At 35.5% G+C, this 23662-nt stretch overlaps 1 protein-coding gene across 1 annotated transcript in view; it reads right to left on the reverse strand.

The window, feature by feature from the left end:
• ITFG1 (integrin alpha FG-GAP repeat containing 1) overlaps nucleotides 1-23662 on the reverse strand; it is a 68815-nt gene that overhangs the window by 40017 nt on the left and 5136 nt on the right. The window contains exons 5-8 of the mRNA XM_052685614.1: nucleotides 22569-22643; nucleotides 20360-20454; nucleotides 5982-6037; nucleotides 4744-4828 (exon numbers count right to left, since the gene is read on the reverse strand). Of these exons, the coding sequence (XP_052541574.1) occupies nucleotides 4744-4828; nucleotides 5982-6037; nucleotides 20360-20454; nucleotides 22569-22643 (311 nt within the window). The remainder of the gene's footprint in view (nucleotides 1-4743; nucleotides 4829-5981; nucleotides 6038-20359; nucleotides 20455-22568; nucleotides 22644-23662) is intronic.

Raw genomic sequence — 23662 nt, forward strand, 5'->3', positions numbered from 1 at the left:
CTTGGTGGAGTAACGTGCCTGCCAAATATGTGCAGAATTCTCTACTGCCCAGCTCTATTCGCCTTAACCAACTGCAATACCATTTGTAATAGATATGTCACAAAGCATTCTTGATTTATTTTAACAAGGCCAATACAACTTTGTTGATCATTCACTGTTCTTTGATCAGATTAATACACAAACCACTGCTGTGACATAACGGGGTGCTACTTATTTGAGAGGTTTTGATTTAGACAAGTTGTGGTCCACTACATTAAAATATATTCACACACCTACATTTGTCCATTTTTAAAATGAAAATGTTAAAGTGAGTATATATAGCATATATTTATAAATAAGTATATGTGGAAGTGTAGTAGACCTTAGACACATGCAAATATACATTTTTTCATGGAAAAAAATGAAATTCAGTATCTGAGTGCTTTAGAAATATTTTGTGCTAAGGTTGGACAAACATCTAATTGTTATTTTTTTCAGCTTCATTTATCAAAATAATATCTATTGCTCAACTTGCTTTCTTAATTTAAAAAAGCAAAGTTTATCCCAAATCAGCCACTAGTCAAGACCTTACTCAAATACATCTCCTTTTATTTATTTTCTGCCATTTCTTCTTCAAATAATGGATTCAAACTTACAGCTGCAAAGGAAAGATCAAATGAAAATTTTGGAAGCAGACAATGTCAGACAAGCTCACCCTTTTAACAAAACACTTTGTTAAGATGTTTATGCGATCAGTAAATCACAATCCTGGGGCTGCAGAAGTACAACAGTGCACAAACAGGAAAATTGGAATTAAAGCTAAAGCAGGCAGCTCAAATGAAACAGTACTCCCAAGCTCATGCCTGGACTCGATGTAGCTCTACAGTCTGATGTGCACACAGTGAAGTAAGAAGTGGCCAAACAATTGAAAGTGCAGAGAAGTAATTCTTTGAGACGTCTGTGGAATAGTGAGCCCTGTAGATAAGCAGTGAGATGCAGAAAACATGGAGAAAAGGGAAGAAAAGAGGCAGGCAATGCAGAAAGCAATGTGGAATGAGAATGTAACAGTCTTAATAGTGAACACATGTGCGCAGGGTGTGAGAGCAATGGTGGGTTCTGCTTAGCCCATCATACACATTGACAAAACCTACTTAGGTAAAAAGTAGTGCAACCTTATAAGTTTACATTTTCTCATTCTGCTATTCTGATTTGTTAGCCAGTGAAACTTTTTTCAGGCGCTATTACAGAGCCCCGAAATACAATTTAAAATTGCAAACCATCATAACTAAACTTCCTTTTGATTTATGGCAATTGTTTTCTCATCACTTTTGAAACAAAACTGAAAAAAGATGATGTTCAAGTCTGATAAACTATTCATAATAAGGCGTTTCCTTTAACTTCAGCTCACTACACCCAGACCTTGGGCAATAAATGCCTACTTTTTGAAGCACCTCGAAATGTGCAGACATAGCCAAGTGGGTAACTGCAGTTAGCTACAGGCATTTAGGTTTAGGTAGAATTTTTTGGGGAGGTGGTAGGGATATTATTCAAATTCTATCAGACTGCTCTTCATAGAAAGGCATGGAATTTAATTTATATATCTTCATTACTTATACACACTATTTTAGTACTTCAGAATTCTCTACAAATTTCTTCAATAAGAAAATGATTATTTGTTGTTTTAGAGAAATTCTGGGGAGATGAATTTTAAAAAAATTGATGCATTACTCAATTTCCTACCAACTGTTACAACAGAAGGATGAATTCAACTGTGATTTAAGTCACAGTAGTTCTCAAGCAGTAATTTCTAAATCATAGTTGTATGTATTTTTTTAACTGTCAGAATAATCTTTGTTCCTTGATCAAAATACACATGCACACACAGCACTCCTTTTCCTCAAGAAAATTAAAGCATGCATCAGCAGCATCTTGACATGGGAAGATTCATGCAACCTTAATGCCTGATTCAAACACAATCCTTACAAAGTGCACGCACATCAGTGACAGAAATGAGGAAACACAAATCTCTTTGTACCTATTTTCATTCATCAAAATGTTTCCAGCTAGGATACAGCCATTCACAATCCATATTAAGATTCTGTCAAGTTTATTCCTTCAGACATAATTACAGGTGACAATTTTTCCTTATTTTCTACATACAGAGATTTGAAGCCAAGAGGGCAATCTAAAACCTCTTACAACCAACCCTTACTTGAAAGTCCACAAAGCATTTAGCAAAAAAAAAAAATCCCCCCAAATCCCTCAAAAACCCCACTAAGTCCCCCAAACTTTCTTCCATCCTTTTCTCTGAAAGACTCTATAAAGCTGTCTTAGAAGCCACGTTTTTCCTATGCAGTTTCAATTAAAAAGATCTCTTTATCTCAAAACAAAGACAACAGATACCTGTATTATTTTTCCCATAAAATTTTCAGTTTCTGCAGCTGAACAGAATATGACAGAGTCATTTTTCAACACAGAGGACAAAGAACGGGACAAATTCATTTTTCTGTGTCTGTGTATATACTGCCAGTTTAGAATGTCTTCTAAATTTCAGTTATCCTTTAAGCACTCCATAAACATAGGAGTCCTTGCATCAGTTTACTCTATGCTTCATCTTCACACACTAATTATAAGTGACTGAAAGACATAGCTGTGCTCAGCCATGAAAAGCTCTAGAAAAAAAGAGAGCGTACAAGTGACCTACAAATGACCTAAGACTAATCCTTCAGCAAAAAAAAACCCAAAAAACAAACAAAAAAAACCACGCATGTCTCCTCTAATGATTTTGAGAACATCAGCTCATACCAGCCAAGAAATGCACTGATGTCTAATGAACAGCATTCCTAAAAATTTCATGAAAAACCTGTGCAGCAAGAGATGCGGCCAAATATGTTCCACCTTTGAAGAGATGGTGGAAAAAAGAAACAACATCAGAAGATGCCCCTTTCACACTGGATGGATTTGTGTGATGTGAATTCATCAGCAAAGATAAAGATGGTAATGAGAATGCTGAGGAAGACATACTGCAGGATGTGGGTGGGTGAGAGTTCTCTCTTGCAGCTGAAATTATTGAGATCTCCCAGAATAACCAGGTCCAAAAAAGTCAGCATCTCCTTCCGTAGATGATACGGATTATTACCTACCTTTGTTCTCTCTGCCAGACTCACTGTCCCTCTGCATTTATTTCTGTGTGTTTCTCAAGTCCTTACACGTCTTCTCCCTCACTGTATTTTTACTAGAAATTCTGTTCTCCTGTTGTCTCATGTTGTTGCTCCAGCTGTAAGTTCGATCACAATTGGCTGAGCAGAGCATTCTACAAATTGTGATGGAGCTCCAAACCAAAGGCAGCTCCCTGCTGCTGCACAACCACACCGGCCATCTTCCATAGCCCTGGCTGCACCGAACCCAGACAGCGCACTGCACTGTTCTGTCAGCGTGCACCACTTCACTCCATTCTTTAAAATCATAGTTTTGATCTCTGACCAGTTATACTCCTCTTTGCAAAGATGCCTCAGGATTTTTTTTAAGATCTCATTATGGTAAATTTCTGTGTAAACATTTGGACTTAATAGCTACCCAACGCAGAGATGAATGTATCCTACATAAAGATTGCCTTACACAGTGTCATAAAAAAAATATCCACTATATACTAAACATGTATTAAGACATTTATCAGAACATGAGCTTGAAAAATAGTTACAAAAAATTCAACGTATTTACAAGTATTTTGAATTGCAAAAGATGTAGTATTTATACTTAAGTGCTTGTATTTGTAGATAAACAATAAAAGATTTCACAAAACATGGTAAGAATTTCACAGAAGAACCTAAAGCACTGCTAAAGTCTTACCTTTACTTACTAGTGATATGTAAACTCATTCACAGCTGCTGTAGAAAGGACTAAGAAATGCTAACCAGCAGAAATGTTTTCCAGATGAACGTCAGGAAACTGGGTTTTTCTTTTTTGGAAATTTTCTAGAATTTTTCAGAATACTTGGAAGTAGGAGCAGAGAGAAAGAACTGGAAACTTAGGCTAATGCAGTCTGACTTTGAATTTAAACAATGGTCATTCTTTATTCTCAATATTTAAGTCAAAATGATCCAACAAAGCTAACACTGGACTATGTTTAAAGATAGGCTCAGTCTCACAATGAAATGAGATATATAAGGAATTAATTCATTCTTTAAAAAAAATTGATACTCAGTAACATCAGCAGAATTAGTCCTGAACTATTTTCTCTTGGGTCACAATTATTTTAGTTTAGAGCACACACAAAAGTAATATTTTTTGAATTACAAAATAAACATTTCCTGCTGTCTGCAACAGAACACACACATTGAAAGGCCATAATGGACTGTAGGCAGTTTTGCCTGGTTCAGGTAAAACAAATACAATAAAAGCACAAAATCACAAAAATAAGATAACTGGTAATAACTGGTTTGATATTTGTACCATGCATGAAACACACAGTACACATTCACAAGTGTGCCCTCAGAAAATAAGTATGCATGACACAGAATGCACCAAAATAGCTGAAGTCAAATTTAGTTGTGTTTATTCATAAATTACTCCCAGAATTTTCAGGATCTACAGTCACACATTTAAAATCTTAAAAAAAAAAAAAAAAAAAAAAAAAAAAAAAACAAAAACCACTTTAGAATTAAACATACTTTAAACAGCTTCATTCTTTGATGTAGAACAGCTAACTATATTGTAAAAAAGAAACACTTGGAATATGAGTAGTTTTTAAAAAATAACACTCACCAAAATCTGCAAATACAGACTGTCCAACAACCACTGCACCACTAGGCTTTGCTTTACTTTTTTCAGGTTTAGAGAAGTTCCCATCCTATCAAACAAGATGAAGGAGAAAGTGAATTGCAGATCAAGTGACAAAGCTTCATTTTTTAACAAAAAACAAACAAACATACAAATAAAGAATAGTTTACATAGATAAGAAACATAGTAGCTACAGAAAAAATGCACTGTTTGGAAAAGGAGATTTTTTTCAGTTCCAATCCTTCAAGGAATCCCATGGAAATCCAATAGTAACACTGCTTGTATAAAATACAAGTATGAGATTTTAAGAATTAAAAGATCTAAAAATAAAAGCAATCCACTGCTTTAAAAATGTTTCTCAGTACAGCTTTCATTACTTATGCCAAAGTCAGTATCTGGATAATTTCTGGCAGATGAGCTTTTCATAGTTCCACGTCAGCAGTGGGCTGAAGATGGCCGTGTTGACACGTGACGAGACCACATTCCCAATTTTACACTGATTCACTGTGATACAATGGATACGTTTTCAGGTACACATGGCCTCAAAAGATTCACTCCTTACACAATAAGAAACACAGTAAGCATTTTCTGTAATAACAAAAGATATTTTTTTGATGCATAGATGCTGATATTGCTAGCAATAGTCCTTTTCGAGAACATACTTAGCATAAGGGATGCACCCAGTTTCAAATCAATTAATGTTATTTGTTGTTGTTAACAACGGAGTACATAAATAAATAATTACTGGATCTGTTCCTGCCCAACCTTGAATTACATTGGTGATATGTGGTTAATGTAGGACTTGCAATTTTTCCAGTTGCAACCTGTGTACGTATTCTAATGGTTACAAGCGAGATTCTGAACCTCTGTCCCACAAAATCTCACCCATGATCTGGTCACAGTTCTAAGAAAGCTTGCTTATAGAGATTAAATCTTTGAGACAACAAGAACAAAAAAATCTGACCGGCCACTTCATCAGAAAGCACTGTGCTAAGTGCTAGTAACTTCCTACAACAGCTGATGACACAGCAGGGTCCTGCTGAGCATCTGAAAGTAGTCTGCTTTCCTTTGTAGTCCTACTGAAAAACCCGCAGAGAAACTTGTGCTGAGTAAAAGATCTTGAGTGATCTGTTCCTCAAACCAGGAACATCAGACAGCCTTTTATGGTTTTGCTTGATGCTTCTGCATTTGAGTATCATGGTTATTTCAGTCTTCTCTCTTACCTTATTTATCCAAGTCTCAAACTGAATGTCAGGATTTGAGGTAGTAAGGAATAAGTCTGAGAATAAAAACAAGAGAAATAAAATATTTCACACTAACTGAAGAACATTTCTTAAGAATAAAGATAGAAACAGGTTTCAAACAAAGTAGTATGCATCACTGCATTTTTAGTAAGTCAGAATTAAAATAAAAACCCATCATCTTTTTATTTTGGATCCGTTAAGTTAAGCAATATCTACACTCTTGACAGCAGAAGAAAAAAAGATGTTTCAGGCTTCACATACACTTAAATTCTCTTAAATATTACAACAGTGTGAAAGAGTGCTTTAGAGGATTTACCTGATCATGTCTGCTTAAAGTAGAACTCATTCAAGAGAAGGGAAACAAAGAGGTGTGTTAAAGATGTCAAAAGAAAAAAAAAGGATGAAGTGTAGCATACAAATGATTTTAAGAAAACCATCCTTTCGGTTTAAGCACTTGTTTTCTGTTCTACTGTCCTTCTTTTCTCTCCGGTTAAAAATAATACTATCAGAGATGGGAGACAATGATTACTCTGAGTAGAAAAAGATGAATTTAAAGCATTTAAAAGATAACGTCATACCCTCAGGTTTTACTGAATAAGCAGGTGGACAGCTGTACAAGGAGCTTCAGATGGCACAAACAAAAAACCTCCAAACAAAACAACAACACTACCCCCCAAAAAAAATAAACACCCAAACACAAACCACCACCAAAACCCCACATGAAATAAAATGAAAGATTTTGCTTACAGGTTCCTTCTTCCCTATCCTGTACTGTGAAAGCTGCACTGTTTAATTTTATTCTCCTCAATATGCGAAATGGCAATTTCCTTTAGAGCACTCACATAAAAAGGCTTATCATGATAATGTGCTGCATTGGAATGAATTTTATTGCTGCTTAAGCATTTCTTCAAGAGAGTCAGAAGTCATGAAAACAGTCCGAAGATAGAGAGCATTTATAAGTTCCAAACGTACATTCTGCAGCACAGGAAGTTCTGCACAAATGTGCACAAGAACTTCTTTACAGTGAGGTGACGGAGCACTGGAACAGGCTGCCCAGGGAGGTGGTGGAGTCTCCTTCTCTGCAGATGTTCAAGACCTGCCTGGACACCTACTTGGTGCAGGAACCTGCTCTGGCAGGGGGGGTTGGACTCCATCTCTGGAGGTCCCGTCCAGTCCCTACCATTCTGTGATAACTGTGCATGTAGAAGGAGGTCTGTTCAACACTGTTCATTAACATGGATCTAAACCATAAAAATACTCAAATAATACATTTGGGGGGCTTTGAATAGGTGGGGGACAAGGACAGAGGAAAATATGGAAAAATTGGAGCTTTTACATTTTTTTACAGAGTTTTTTTAGTTTCAAATAAGTATTCTACATAGCAGTAGTATGCCTGCGCTGTAACCTGTACTGTAATTTGCAATTCATTATGAGCTATACCATATACAGGTTATGACAACAGGTCTTTCCATGTTCTATTTAAATATACAGCATACGAACAGTATTTGATTAAAAAAATAGAATCGGTTGGCTAATCATTAGCAGGAATTTTGACTGGCACTGTACCTGTTTTCCCAAAACATCTCTGACTCAGTTTCACATCTCACAGATCTGACCTCTCACATTTATCTGCCAAGCCAATCCTCTCCCTGCCCAATCCTCTGCACTAGGAGAGATCCTGGGGAGCGTGAACTGAGAATGCCATGCTTACATGTTTTGTGACTCTATTCCAGAATTAGACAAAACGACACAACTGCTAACACAAGTCAAAATCCAGCTAGTGGTATTATGCTGAAAGGCCAGCTCTGAACAACTGCTTGGTTAAATAAACACAACACGGTTACACTTCTGGGGAGGAAAAAAGTACAGATACAAAGGCAGATGTGAGTTATGCTACAAGTACTATGAAGTCCTCAGCTCCTTACATCATCCAAGGTTAAAACAAAATTTGTTCAAAGTAAGAATAGCAAAAGTGAAACAGCATGATCTCAATTAATTCAACATGTAATGGGGTTTCACTTAATTTATATGGAGTTTCATTCTTACTGTAAAAGCCTATGCCAGAGCAGTATGCTATGTCAACTTCCCAGTCAAAAAAATAATATTTCCTTCAATGGGTAATTTTTGTAGCACCTGCAGTATCCTTAAATTAGAAGAAAAATAGAAAAGAGAAATGAATGTCCTTAACATATTAATGGGAAGTTACATAAACATTAGTATGAATTAAACTACTCATAAGTAGAAATATATCTCATTTTCATTTGTGCTTCACAGAATAAATGCATCAGTTACTGCTCCTCAGAGAGCTTAATGGCCATGTCTGACATACTGTCAATTCCATATTGTTTAGCCCAGACAGATTAAAACAAGTGTCAGAAGGTTAAGCACTCAGCAGTGACTGGACAAAAAGGACAGCCAAGTAAGCTGCACACTCATCATGATCTGCAGCAGCAGCCACTACCAGCTCATTCAAATATCAGTGAATTACTTGTAATAGAGTACCCGTGCATTCTCTAACACGTTTGCATCTACTTTATAAAAATATGCAAAAAAAAAAAAGTAGTTTGAGGTAGATTTCCTTTATGCTTTAAAAGAACCAGTTTTTCCCCTCAGTTCTCAGTCAGAAACAGATTATATTTGTCTCCTTGTTGCCCTTCCCTCTCCTTAATCTGATTTCATAGTAAGTATATAGAAATACTCAGAAGTGTAACTGCAAAGGGAATGGAAACAATATAGAAAGACAAGGAAGAATAGGTATATAAAATCTTAGATGTGAGGATCAGACTCAAAAGTTGCTTTCAGATAAACAACAAAAGGTGGGGGGAACTGGAGAGAACACCACAGTGGCTGGTATGTCATACTGTAATAAATACAAGGAATGCATTTAGCTATCTGCAGCGTAGGAGGAATAAATCATGACACTAAATCTAAGTCAAACTACAAGGAGCTAGTACAAAGGCAATAATTCAAGATGTCTAAAATGTTTACTAGGCTAAGAAAATAGAGGTGTTCACAGATTTAAAGCTTTCAGCCACAGTACAAACCAGGTACTGAATATCACCTGCTACAGTAGCATTACGATGATTAAACTCAGCAACATGTCCATTTCACACCGAACTTTCCTCCCCTCTCTAAAGAAAGCCCTCAGAACAGCATCTATATTCAGCAATTAAATTACTTTTGCCCTTTTTTTCTCTTTGATATATTCCTCTGTCCCTCCTTTCCGCTAACCTGAGGCTTGTAACGCTATATACAGCTAGTGGAATCAAGGCACCAAGGCAGCTTCAAGCTTACTGCCATATTACAGTGTGCTGGTAAAAACACGAAGGCAGATAAGGATTGCAGATCATCTTCCATAAATAGCAGATGAGCTAGTGCCACACTGCTCCAAAGTTAAAGAAACAAGCTGAGATATCCCATAAGGCAAGCTAACAACACTACAGCAACATCACCTGTAGTTCTAGAACCAGCTGAACCAACTTGGTATGTTAATACAAATTGTCCTTTTTGTCTTTAAGCCTGCTTAGAAACTGCATATCTCAAATTCCTTTATTTCCAACAAATGCCTATTTTTGGGAATAATTTCTTGGGCACCAAAGAAAATTAGGTGAAAATTAGTCTTCCATTTAGAACAAGAATAACAGATTTCAAAGCAAGCATAGAAGCATTTGCTGCAATGGCAGTGTAAAAATACCTCAAACAGTGCAACTGAGACACCCCAAATAACAAGATACAAACTTGAATAGTTTGGAATTGCAAATGTCTATAAGAAACCAAGCCTTAGAAAAAACAAACTCTCCCTGGTGCAGTCTTTTAGATCACACAATTTCCAAAGGTTACTTCAGACCTAACCTATTCTAAGATTCTGACTTTATCACGTATGCTTTTGGTGCTTAGGAACAAGAACTATTTCTTAATGGTTCCTTCTTCAATAAGCGTATCTATTTAATATCTGTAAGTGTATTTTCCCATATAACCATAGCAAGCAATATGCAAGCACCTCCTTTCTAAAGGAGAAGCGTCCACAGCAGGTGTATTTTACAACCGTTGCTATTACTTTCCTTGGTCTATCATTGTTACCTTCTTTACTATATGAAGGCTGCAGGAAAAAACATGGAACAAACAAACATGATAGGATATGTATGTTTAGTACTTGAATGGCATGACAGCATACACAGTTCATTTCTATACTTTTTGTATTTTAATACACTAATCATCTTGAAAACCGCAACAATTCTGTTCTGCTTCTGGCAAAGTCAAGAAAATTGAACACCTCCTTCCTACAAGGAATGTATTTCATATTACAAAAGCCAGGGAAATGTCACTTGTTTAAAGACATGCTGCCACATTGCCTTTGGGAGGCAGCTGTGGTAGCTACTTCAGCTGAAGAAAACAAAACTATCTGCACACACGTATCTATAAGCTGAAAAAACACAGATCAAGTATGGTGTGCTGGACCACTCTGTTCAACTGCTAACAAACCCAACAGCAGTGCAATACCAGATATTTACAACCCAAGGTTATAAAATAAAATAAACTCTAGCTCATTATTTACTATATTATTTGCAGAATACAAGAATGTTACTCTGGATACTTTCATTAGATCATCGGTACATAAACGGATACTAAACAGAATAGGCATGGATTTATCTTTAACACTCTGACAGTTGTAGATACTGGACATATACAATGAAAATGGACCACAGAATCAAAAAAAGGAAAATCAGTCTGGCCATCAGTAGGAGTTACTGCCAGAGAAAGAGCACAGGGATCATTGGATGGACCACTACACTAGGTCTGCAGGAGGAGTTCTGCTGTTCTTATTTCATGACATAAGAAAGATGAGTCAAGTCTTTGGTCACTGGGATAGTGGGAGACACTCACAATAGATTCAAGGAGGTCTCCCAAAATTTAATGCCTGCAGTGTAACTGAATGGCTAGAAGTAAGAAAAGCATTCTCATCAGAGAGGAAGCGTTTCTCTTAAACACATGCAAAGAGAAGTGTGTTTGCATTAAGTATGTTTTGTTACTTTTCATTTACCCCCAGGGAGTTGTTAACAAGAACAATGTAAGTAAGAAGAAAATTCATAAACGAAAGTGAACAATCGACCAGTAAGTTAAAGAATCGAAGAGGCTACCTGTCGTTTTAGATCCATGAGACTGAAAACCAATGTAAGCAAACATATAATACAGAAGACATCTGGCAGAGGCTGTGACACACAGCTACTAGCATTCTATTCACAGCCTCACTTTCCCTAACAAGTGACTTGGTGACAAAAGTCAGTAATACTTCAATTTAATAAGCATTAATGAACTACAAGCGCATTACATAGGAATGACTGTGGTTCCACCCACCTTTAATTGATGGGATCAGCTAGTTTTGGCATTGTATCAAAATACAGCCCGGTTATGAATGAAAAACCTCACGAGGAAGATCAGTAAAACTTACGCAATTAGAAAGCATCAGCTTTAGTGATTTCAGATCTACCTTGAATTGACGCCAAGGCCACAACACATACGTCTGCATATAGTCAAATAACTTCAACATCAAGCATGCATAACTTGAGTTAGAACCATGGCTGACAATTTTTTTTGTGTAGTACATCTCATAAGACATCATACAACTACTAACATTTTTGATCACCCATTTGGGGGCACCAGAAGTACAGCATTCTTGCTATAGGGTTTCAGATGATTTAAAATAAGGACGCCCAGTAGAAATCACATGCTGAGCATCCAGCATTCAATTACAGCACATTAGAACTGGCACAACATGGAATTCCACACAAAAGATACGTTAAAAATGCAGAACAGGATTTAAACTCCTTGAACATGAAAGCATTCTACTATTCCTACAATGTCTGTTTTTTTTTTTTTTGTTTGTTTGTTTTTTTTTTTAAATTTTGACTGCATGGAAGGAAAAGCTTCATTAATCCCTGACAATTTTCACTACACATGGATGCTTTAGATCTCAGTAATAGCAGGTTAGGAGGAGGAAGACAAAATAAAAAAAAAAAGCAGCTGATATTTCCAAAACACGTTTCAAGCTGGCTAAATTTTAATTAAAACAACAAAAGCAAAATGACCACACTGTCTCTCAGGAAGGATGTTTCAAGACAAGTACTAGGTCATTCTGGGAAAATCTGCCTTAATTTACCAAGTACCAAACCAGTTTCAGTTGGTAAAAGAGGCCAAGCAAGCATAACTAAGGTTGGAACAAGTTCAGCACAGAGGTAGACAGACAGCTTAGAAGACTTCAGCCCAACTGGAATAATTCAGATAATCTTACTGAAGCAAACAGTATTACAAAACCTACTTCCAAATATTACTTTTACTTATTAGCACTACTAGGAAATTGCAACAAAGGCAGTCTATACAGAATCTGCTTCAAGTTCACTTTTAATTAAGCTTGTTATTTCTGTTCACTTTTAAGAGTTATAAAAAACAATACTATTTATAGATGGAGTGTTCATTTCACTAATAACTGATTTGACCTTTCTGTTTAATGTCAGAGGGCTTTATTGCAAAATTAAAACCTTCAGCAACTACAGTTATCTTCAGAAACCACCAAGGCATAAGCAATATTCTTAAATTACAGTTTCATTTCACATTTGCTTCAGAACTCAGGTTAATAAAGAGGAAAAGCTCATATTTTTTTAAACACTATCAAAATGCATTAAGTCCGAGCCTCCTCCTTACAAAATAAGATATCAACCAGATAGAAAAAACATGTGTACATGCCAAATGTGCCTCAAAAGATTTATGCTGAAGAACGTGGTTGTCTGTGCGTACTTCTAACATGCACAACATTAAACTGGAAGTTACTTGTGGGTATGTCTGGTTGTGCATATTGGTAAATATAAACAATGTGCTGAACTAAAATTCAAGCCCTGACAGGATGGTTAAGTGACAACTGTATTAAAAATCATTAAATGCCCCCAAAGTCTAAGGTCTAAACAAAATACAGCTATTCCCTCTTTCACCAAGTCTTAAAGTAATTGTATGCTGAACAGATACGCATTTGAATACACAGACCATGAGGGACTATTCCTATGGGTTTTAGTACTTGAAATGCAAGTTCTCAGACAGAAAGCTGTGTTTATTCTCATTATGAAGCCAACAATATTGTTTCAAGAAATATAAGATAACCACTTTCAGTGCTAAGAGTATTTTCCAAATCTATTTTTGCGTTCAATGCTTCATCAACTGAATGCTGATTGGGCAGAACCAGTTTACTTCTCACCTCTATGAAGTTACTGATTCCCATAGAAAAACAATAATATATCAATACATCAGTATATAATTACAAATTTGAAAAAGAAAATGCATTATGGTAATTTTAATTAAACAGGTAGCAAAGGTGGTAGGAATCTTTTAGAAAGATCAGCCAAAACAAGATATAATAGCTGTCTCTTCTCCATAGAGATCCTTGCTTATTATTATTTATAGCTTACCCCATCAATAGAATTAAAGTAGTAATGGCAAAGACAGACCAATTGCAGCAGCATAAAAAGAACACATAGTTAGTTATTTAACCAACTCTGGTTTTGTCTTAAAAAAGGTAGCAGGAACTGCCCATGTTCCTGCCAGTGCTCAATACCAAGAGAAATAAGAGGTAACAGAAAGTCACATCGCACGGGAAATTCAAAGAGGTAACTAATTTTTAAATAGTAAAAATATTTAAAATAAACATAAAACCCACAAAGCTTCTACAGAATGTCTGTTGAAAAGACTTCAAACAAAGATAGGACTTCAAACAAAGACAGTGTGCACACATTCCTGTATATACACAAAAATATACGCACTGCACATTTTTAAAATGTCATTTGAGCTAAGCTTTAAAAGGCTAGATAATTTGTTTACAAACATAATGAGCCTGGTTGTTTTGATAGAAAATAAGCACGCATCTACTGCATAAAATAAGCTTTAATGATAAATAATAAGCAGAGGGGTTACTACCTTCTATCAAGACGCAACTCACCAAAAAATATCTAACTGAATAAGAACGTGACATCAAGGTTTACAGCACCTTCAGAATCAAGATTTCACTGATTACACAGAAAAATGACTTCAGAACTGAATGAATGTTTTTCCAACAAGAAAGCTGTCTACATGCATGTGCTTAAAATAAATAGGAATCAAAGTGAAAACACATTGTAAATGTTCTGGGACATGAGGTTTCTAGATTACGAAAGCAAAATAATATAAGAAAATTAACCTTCAGAAACCAGTAAAGAGACTGGCAATTAGCTTATAGCAAGCTGTTTCTGACTAATGACTGTTTCCACTTTACTCTTCCCAAAATCAAATTTATGATTTTTCCTTCACTATCTCAAAACAGTTCCAGAAATGTGCAATTATGCACACCATGTGCTGGTGCTCAACACAAGACAGGCTGCAAAAGCACTATTTCCAAACTTTTGAATCACAGAACCAAATAAGGCACAAAATATTTAGTACATTAGATATCTTTCATAGCACTCAATGATACATCTGTCACCATGATAGAAGCTGCAGTATGATTAAGAGTCCAAGGTAGTTTTTCCTCACAGATTTGAACTTTTTTTGTTTTTAAATATTTGCAGAGATATGGCCTATTTCTTAATAGAAGACTTGTAAGCTTAACAGTTACTGTAAATACAGGTTCATCAGGAATACTTTTGTAACAGTACTTAAATACTTTGGCTTAGAAAGAAAGAAACCAATAACCCCAACTGAACATCTAATGTTTAGTAAGTTTGAATTAGCAACCATCAAGTTAAAACCAAACAAACAAACAAACAAAAAAAACCCAAAAAACAACACACAAAGCTTCAGAGACAGCGCTGGCTTTACCTGTGAGAGCTCACATTAAGACGGTTTAATCAGTATTTATCTAGTATCTATGCTCAATTGCTTAATTTAAGCCTTTGCTTGGTGCAAGTTATTCATCTGAAATTACTGACTGATTCAAAAAAATGGCAAAACCAAAATATCTTTCTGTTATCTAGTTTGAAATAGATGCTTTCTAATCAGTACCCAGCTATACAGCAGTTCTGGATGCCCTTCATCAAGTGCTTTTTACTCTTCTGGGCCTCAGTTCCCAGCTATAATACTTCTATCTCTGATTTTACGTATTTCAACTGTCAAGTTTTCAGTATGATGTCCATTTTGGGAACACTGTTTACTCAATGAAACAGTACTACCTCCATCTCTTGAGTAACACATCTGATTCAACATTTCTGAGAAATACTGAGTTCCTATCGACTTTGAACTGAGAGGATTAATGCAAAAGGAAGTTACTTTCTATCTTACAGGAAGCTGTAAGAGTTAAAACGCGTTTAAATACTTACATTATGTGATGTATACCTTCCAGTTGAGGATATGACATTTTTAAGATGGGTCTCTTACTCATGGAGTGTCCTTTGCAAATGCTCATTTACGCAGTCCTGCTCTATAAAACACACCTTAATCTGTCCAGACAAGCCTATTGTTATTAACTTCAAGATTATGTTCTTAAACTAGCTAATAACTGTGATTATGTACTCCTAGACACCCAGTAACCCCATTCTAACAAAGGTCACCACGTTTTTCTCATCTTTCAGTCTATTTCAGGGCATGTGGAAAATATGACATAGATGTAAGATGCAATTTGACCTCAAATGTCTGGGCTGAAAGTTCAGATCCTTCACAAATAAAAAATGGGTTCTGGAATAAAGCTGGGAAAAAGCAAATGAATACAACATTTTAAAATATAGCCAGTGTCTCATATGTCTAGAACTATAAAACCCTGCAATTACATGTACTTATTATTTGCTCCACACTGAAATCATTAAGACCTTCAAATTTAAATTCCTAGGTGAAAAACACCACCATCACACTTCAAAATATACTTTCATTCTTGAAAAATGATCAAACTTCCCATGTGGATGCACAGTTAAATTAGTGTTTTTTACCCAGTTACATTTTATTTTTTCACTAAGTTATGAAACTCTTTAATGAACTGCTGAAGAAAGATTCAGCTACATCACTGAAATGCACGTACTGATAAACCGAGCAAAGGGCACAAATTTTCACTATTCTTATCTCAATTTCAATGTTAATTTCAGTGTTGTTTTTAAACAAGTAGAACATTTTTCAAAGGCCGTACACTTCTTTTGTACCACTTCAGTAAGGCACACTGCACTACTGAAGGGCGTGACTTTATTAAGGTTGAGGTATTATGAAGTGTAACTATGAGTTGAAAATGAGCACTACGTTATATACTATACAACTTCTTGTACTGTTTTAAAAACTTTAAGATACAATATTTAAAATTAAATTGCTTTTTGATAACATATGTGCATACGTAGAGACAAGGTCTGGCAAAGCCAGATTCTTCTCTGGTTGGCACCTAGTTAACAGAATGAAAGACAATAGGTACAAACTGAAATACAAGAAATTCCACTTAACTATTTAAAACTACTTCTACTTAAATTTAACTCTTCTTCTGTTGTCAGAGTAGTTAAATGCTAGAAAACATTGCCCAGGGAGGTTGCAGAGCTTCTGTCCTTGGAGACATTCAAAAGACAACTGGACATAACCCTAAACAACCTGCTCTAATCCTGCGTTGGGCAGGTTGAACTGGACAGTCTCCAGACTCCAGATTCTGTGTTGAGGGCTATGGTTTAGTGAAAACTATTGGTGATAGAAGGATGGTTGGACTGGATAATCTTGTAGGTCTTTTCCAACCTTGGTGTTTCTGTGATTCTGTGTGATTCAGACACCCTGTCCAAATGCAGCCATTCTGTGAACTAGATACTCTTCCCCGGAGAAGCACACACTTAGTACTCATGAAGAGGATGCTTAAAAAATTTGTATCTTTTTCTTATCCACAAAGCACAAACAAACCCTTCAGGAAAAAATTATACTGCATATTTCTACATGGATTATTTAATATTCCTAGCCCAAGTTAAATTTACTTACCAAATTAAAAATTAAAAAAATAGAATAATGATGGTTTAATTGAAAAACAGCAGCAGCATTACTATCTGAAACAACATAGTTTAAATCTCACCAAGAAAGATTAGCATTATCTTTGTTCTGGTTAGTGGATTTTTGGATTTGTAAAATCCTTACACAGTTAGCCTTTCATGAAGCATTGTTAGGGATTAAAAACATCTTCATGAACATGCTCTCTTATAATGAAATCAGAACGATTTGACTTCGTTTCACCCAGAGCAGGAGAAATGTGCCAATTAAAATCTGTTTTGAGTGTTTATATCTTGGCAGGTTGAAAATGGATTAGACAATAAACTAGCAGAAAAGATTCTCAGCTCAGAGAGGATTTTTGATTTTATTATTACTATTATTTTTAACATAAAGTACACTTTAAATCTCCTAAGCTTTTTATAATAATGAAGTTACCAAAAATAGCCTAGCATAAAAACCACTGAATTGGCTGCATCTATTGTACAATACAAAGCCCCCAAAACATTTCAGAACATTAGAAAAATGTCTTAAAAAAAAGAAAGTGAACACTGGGCATTCTGAATGGCTTTTATCTTCATAATCATAAACAGTGGCACTGTCACAAGTAAAGCCTTGATTTTTTCAGTTAAAAAGCACCACAGCAGTACTGAATGCTGTAATAGTATTAAGTCTTTTGGACTTCCGCATCCTCATCAATTCCTCCCTTGTAATTAATAGGATTTTAACATGGACCAAAACCTATCCTTAACAAATTTTGTTCCTAATCAAGAATGGCAGTGCATGTTATGATAATTACAAGGATTCTCTCATTTTCACTAGCTCTGCCTCGATCAACCAACAAATAACAGATTGCACTGAGAAATAACACAGCAAGAATGTTGCCTGGTGCCGTAAGGCTGTGCTGCCCCAGCTATGCTGACAGAGCTAAACAAATAGGAGAAACAAGGAACTGCCCTGTGAAGTCTACCCTCACTGCGCAGGGGCACAGGGTGGTTGTGTGCACACTTCAGCACTATCAGCACATTATTTTGGCACTGTTTGGCAGAAGGCATTTAGAACCCCAGTATTGCCAGTACCAGGTATGCAGTTACATATGGGTTGGTGGTTGTTTTTTTTTGTTTGTTTTTAACTAAACTCAAAACAAAAAGTAAACAAAACCACATCAGAGCTGAACTACTTTCATCATTACTTCCATGAGTCATCTGCCAAACTCTGTACAGCCTAGCACAAATTAAAGATGACACTGTGAAGATACTAAACAAGTATATATATATTTTTTAAAGAGGAACAATGAGTCTTGAGGTGCAATTCCATGCTTGACTATAGGCAAACTATGTACATCTGCTGCTACTAGAAAGAGGAGTTTATTTTCTCTCCGTGCTTACACTAGCTCTGGTAACCCTGAAGCTCCGTGATAACTTGCATCAGCTTAATAACTCAAGTGAAAATGAATCATGTTCCACACCCTCTCCCTCATACAGTTACTAGAGCAGAAGAGAGCAAACTGCCATAAATGTACAGTCAGGACCAGGCGGCTTTTTGTTTTGGCAGCAGGCAGTCCTGCAATAACACGTCAGCCATGAAATATCAAATATCACTGATAAAGTATTATTTTTCTGCAACGTATGCTTTGCTGACTGTTGATCTAGCTTTCATAGGGCTAGCGAAAGCAACTTCCCATATTACTAACAAACAGTTACTTCAAAGAAAATAATTTAATAGTAATATTTTTTCCATATTTTTTTCTCAGAATGAATTATTTTTCTTAAAGTTTTCCTTAGATTGCTCTAACATAACTGTCAACAGTTTACAGACTGTTTTGGTCCATAGATTCCAGCCTGAGGATTTGTATTTGTGCTGCTAGAAGGAAAGAAAAATCTGTGTCTTTGAGTGGGGAGATTTCCCAGAAGCTTCTATTCACATATCCAGATATGAAAATAACAGCTCCCAGTACTCCCCATACAGATACTGCCATCTATTTGTATTGAATGGATAAATTTTCCATGTATCATCAGCACTAACTGGAACTTTCTTGACATTTTGTAGGCTAACTTGGCTGTCATAGATAGCTCTGAGTACACTTGCCAAAACTCTTCTAACTGTGACTGATCCATAGGAATAACTTAGGAGTTCCTACCTTTATAAACCTGTGAACTTATATGCCCACATACTCATCTTTAAAAAATTACCTGGAATGAACCTCTTCGCTGCCCAGACAAAAATTCCAAAGGGTGTATATAGCTAAGTGCCTTAGCACTGGTTATTGATATGACACTGATTACAGTAAGCAACCATATACCTAATTTTCCAGTTGGAATTTCCACTTGACAGTTCATGCAGCAGTGTGCCAGAAATGAGTATTACAGTTTGACTAAGCACTGAAGTAATTAACTTAATCCCTAAAAATGAAAAGCATATTAATTAAGTTTATGAACTCTTTCCTCTCTCTTTCCCATAATACTAAAAAGGGGAAAAAAATCATCTCTCCTACCCAAACTACCATACGTGAATTGATCTATAAAGCACAACTAGCAAAAGAGAAAGCAGTTCAAAACCCATTTAGTGTTTTAAGAAAGTAAATGAAGTTTATCAAGGTGTTTAAATATGCTTTGAGATATGAACCACAGAAGTGATAAATAGATCTCTGTTAATTGAAGGCTAAGATGCATTACATATTTGACCTAAACAAACATTAAACAAAACAAAATCACCATCAAACCATCAATCACCACAAAACAAGAATACATTTTTTTTATCTACCACAACAAAATTGTCTCCAGTATTTTTTGTGTATACTGAGTTATAAATAGCTTATAGGAATGTTCAGGTTGTAATAGAATAAGTCTCACATGTGGTTTTCTCAGTGCTAGAATAAACTATAGCAAAACAGAACGAAATCACATTGACCTCTCTAAGAAAGAAATCATGAGTTAAGTCCAGTGTTGAAAACACGTCTCTGAATGAACTACTTTCAAAATGAAAAAGGAGGAAGTGCAGTCAGCAGTGACAGAGCTGCAAACTCTGAATAGCAGAGAAACATCTCTAAGAGGAAGATGTTCTGATGGCAAACAATTATTGAGAACAAGCATTATTATTCATTAAATTATAAAACAGAAAATTATTCATTCTGGTATTTTTTTATTTTAAAAAAAACAACATTATTTGAAGTGTAGGTACTGATTAAAAATCACAAATAGCAAGGTCATAGTTACTGAACAGAGCATTCTAGAACAACTGTCAATGAAAACGCCCCAAATGTTAGAAAGATACATGCAATATATAATATTGTGATAAATAAGTTAATAATTTATAAATTAATATTTAATCTGTACATTAATAATTTGATAACTTGACAAATTAAAGTGATAAATAATCTTAGGAAAGTACTTAGCACTTTTATGACTTACCAGCTGTGAAGTCATTATTTAAGTCTATAAACGCATGAGAGTGTGGCACATACATTCTGCTCTGGGTGTCCAGTGCAGCGTGCCGCGATAAGTTCCTACAAGGCAAGAAGAAAAAGCAGCGCATTTCAGCAGTGCTGGCAGACTTAACCATGATAAATACACCTTTAAAAAAACAACACAACAAAACTGAACATAAATTGCATTCTTTTACCATTAAATGAACATTACAACTTAGCTTACAGTACACTAAATGAGTAGTAAGTAACTGCTTGAAATGTTTTCTAAAAGATGATTCACAGAGGAAAGGCTTCAGTTAGATTATACTAACTTTCTAAAATAAGTTTATTCGTACAGAAAAGCATCATTATGCACAAAGTGAAACAGCCTGGATTCCACCACTAGAAATCCTAAAAAACTTCATTTCCCTTCCCTTTTCCTCCTGCAGTTTTACTATCAGTACTTAAAAATGTCCTTTGGACCAACAGATGAAAGAAATAGACACAATCACACGCTGCTGAAATAAGCTCATGCCTGCCACACAGGATAGACTATATGCTAATGATGTCATTTCCCAAGGAGGTGATACAATTTCTTGTCTTTTCCTGAAAGTTTAGAATAAAAAATAAACTAGAAAAATAACAAAGAAAAGCACAATCAAACTAAAACCATCTCCTGCCCCCTTACAGAAATAATGAAGTATTTTCTAGTTCTTCTGAGGTACTTGTTTTTGAAGTTAGTAAGCCAAGAAAGTTAAGCAGCTCTACTATAATTTAAAATGTTTTTAAATTTGATGTGGAAAAATGTTTTTCTGAGCAATGAAATAAAGCTTTTTCCCCCATGTAAGACATGTAGTTACGTACAGCTCAGTTTTATTTTGACCTCCGTCAGTTCATTTTTATCAACTTACTAGTAAAAAGATTTAAAAAAAAAAAAAAAAAAGAAACATCTGACCCCTATTTTCCTTTCTTCCAAAACTTGAATTTTTCAATATCTACTGTTATTTTCAGAAGGTGTCATAAAAGTGAAAGTTCTGTTCCACGAGCCATCTAATAAAAAAAACGCAATGAAATTCAACTTCGGATTAATGCACAAAAACCACATTGCCAAGAAGGGAATATAGTTTTCAACTACAATTTAAATGCTACTTGCCCTACGTTACTTCCAAATCACTTCTGAGGAAATGAAAATCACCAGTAATCAGCAACAGGTATAGACTTGTTAAATACACTTGGCAAGGTAATACTTGATGATGGTGGAAAATAAACCAAAAACATTTCTTAGGGGCCATGGAAATGCACAATAAAAGCTGATGTATAGTTGCCATAGAGACAGAGCAATCATCTGATTGCTTTCTCCTGTGTTAACAGCCCTCTTAAAACAATAGCTCAAGAAAACCACATGGGAACACAAAGAATTCCTAATGCTTTCTTTTAGAACAAACTAATATTGATTGTACAGGAACTTGAATGAGTGGCTACATCAACACCTGCATTTCTTATGCAACACAGGGAGCTGCAAGTTTCTATATTAGCATTACTAAACAGCATTCAAGACATTATCCAGTTCCACTTAAAAGCTGCAAAATATCAAGCTAGAATTAAAATCTTCAAAGGTCCAACCCTGTAAGAATAAACAAGCAAAGTCCTGGATTTTTCTCCCCCAGTAATTTATTGTCAAATGTTGTTTAATTTTAGGGATTAACAGCAAAATTGTTAAATCTTAGAGCATTCTTAAGAGTTAAAAATACTCTTTTTCATATTCCTTACCAGTCATCGAGATTCCCCATTAAACCTCTTTTTACCCCAGCAGCTGCTAGCTAGTCCCATACTAGAAATCCAAGGGCTAGCAGAAACTTCAATCAAAAACTGAGCTCCTTCCACTGCAATTCCATCACACAAAACTCCTGACAACACTTGAGTGCTGCAAAATAGCCTTAAGTACTCCTTAAAGCAGAAAATGCAATACAGAGAACATCACTGGTATGCAATCTTGTATCGTTACTGCCTTTTGCAAAAATCTTTTTAAGAAACCCATGAAGCATACCAAAAGTTTTCTTAATAAATAGCCTAACACAATTAGGTGCTGTAATAAAATGTTCATATATACATGTGGAAAGAAGACTCGAGTGCACACAGCTCCAGTCTTGTGTCTCTAAATAGAAGAGGACTCACAAGTTACTGAAATTCACGCTAATAAACACTTAGCTTACCCGCCTATCAGTATCTGTGGCTTATCTGAATCACCTGTGACACCAAAGACATCAGGAATCAAATCACCGTTAAAGCTGAAAGTGAAAAACAGTTTCAGTATTACTTTAACTCATTCCAGGAGTGAAAACTGACCATTCTTTACTATCCTGTATTTACTTAGCATTTTCCCAACAGGCAGTTAATAATTTTCAGCTGTGGAGGCTCTTCTCTGAGCTGCCAGCAGTAATGCAAAGGACACTGAGTACTTTAAACCATGCCATGCATTTGACTTCCTAGTTGTATAAGTCACTTCATGTTACTTAACAAGAAAAAAATATTTCTAGTTATTTTCCTTAAAAACTTCTTCAAATATAAGAAGGCAGAACTGATCAAAAACTTCTCACTCAAGTCTCTTACCCATGCCACTCTTCCCAAAACAAGGATTCTCCAATTTCCAGATTCATATATAGTTCTTGTATAACTATACACTCACATGAACAGGAGTTTCGTGAACAAGGTTTGAATTTCATTGCCACTGGAAGATGATCTCAGGTCTCAGCAGCATAACCAACTAAATGCATCTTATTTGACATTGTAAATAAGGCATCAATATAAACCGAAAATACACTATGCAAATATACATTGCTTACAAGATGTAAAAGTACAGAAAGAGCAGAAACTTGCTTCTCCCCAACAAGTACCTGCTGCCTGACCCTCCTGCTAGATTTTCCACATATTCTTCATTCAAGCTGAGGAACAAATACTTTCACACTGGGATAAGCCAGTAAGGTGGTTGTGGTTTTTTCCCTTTGAAATTCACTACAAATAAAGGTCTTTTTTTTTTTTTTTTTTTTTTTCTCATACAACACTGAGCACTGAAATTAAGAAATGTCAAAGTTTATTTAATTGCTGTATTTATATACATAAATATATATATTATATCAACCATTTTTACATATCTGTTTTGTCATCTTTTATTAGGTCACTTGACAAACGACAAGCCATCCTCTTCTTGAGAGGAGCAGGTTTTAAATTTTAGTGTTAAAACATACCTATTAAGTTGCTATTAGTCACTAGTACAAAACATTTTAATTAAAAGGTAGGTGATACTTAC

This window comes from Tympanuchus pallidicinctus, unplaced genomic scaffold, assembly GCF_026119805.1.
Source record: "Tympanuchus pallidicinctus isolate F22 unplaced genomic scaffold, pur_lepc_1.0 scaffold22, whole genome shotgun sequence".
In the NCBI taxonomy this organism is placed as follows: domain Eukaryota; kingdom Metazoa; phylum Chordata; class Aves; order Galliformes; family Phasianidae; genus Tympanuchus; species Tympanuchus pallidicinctus.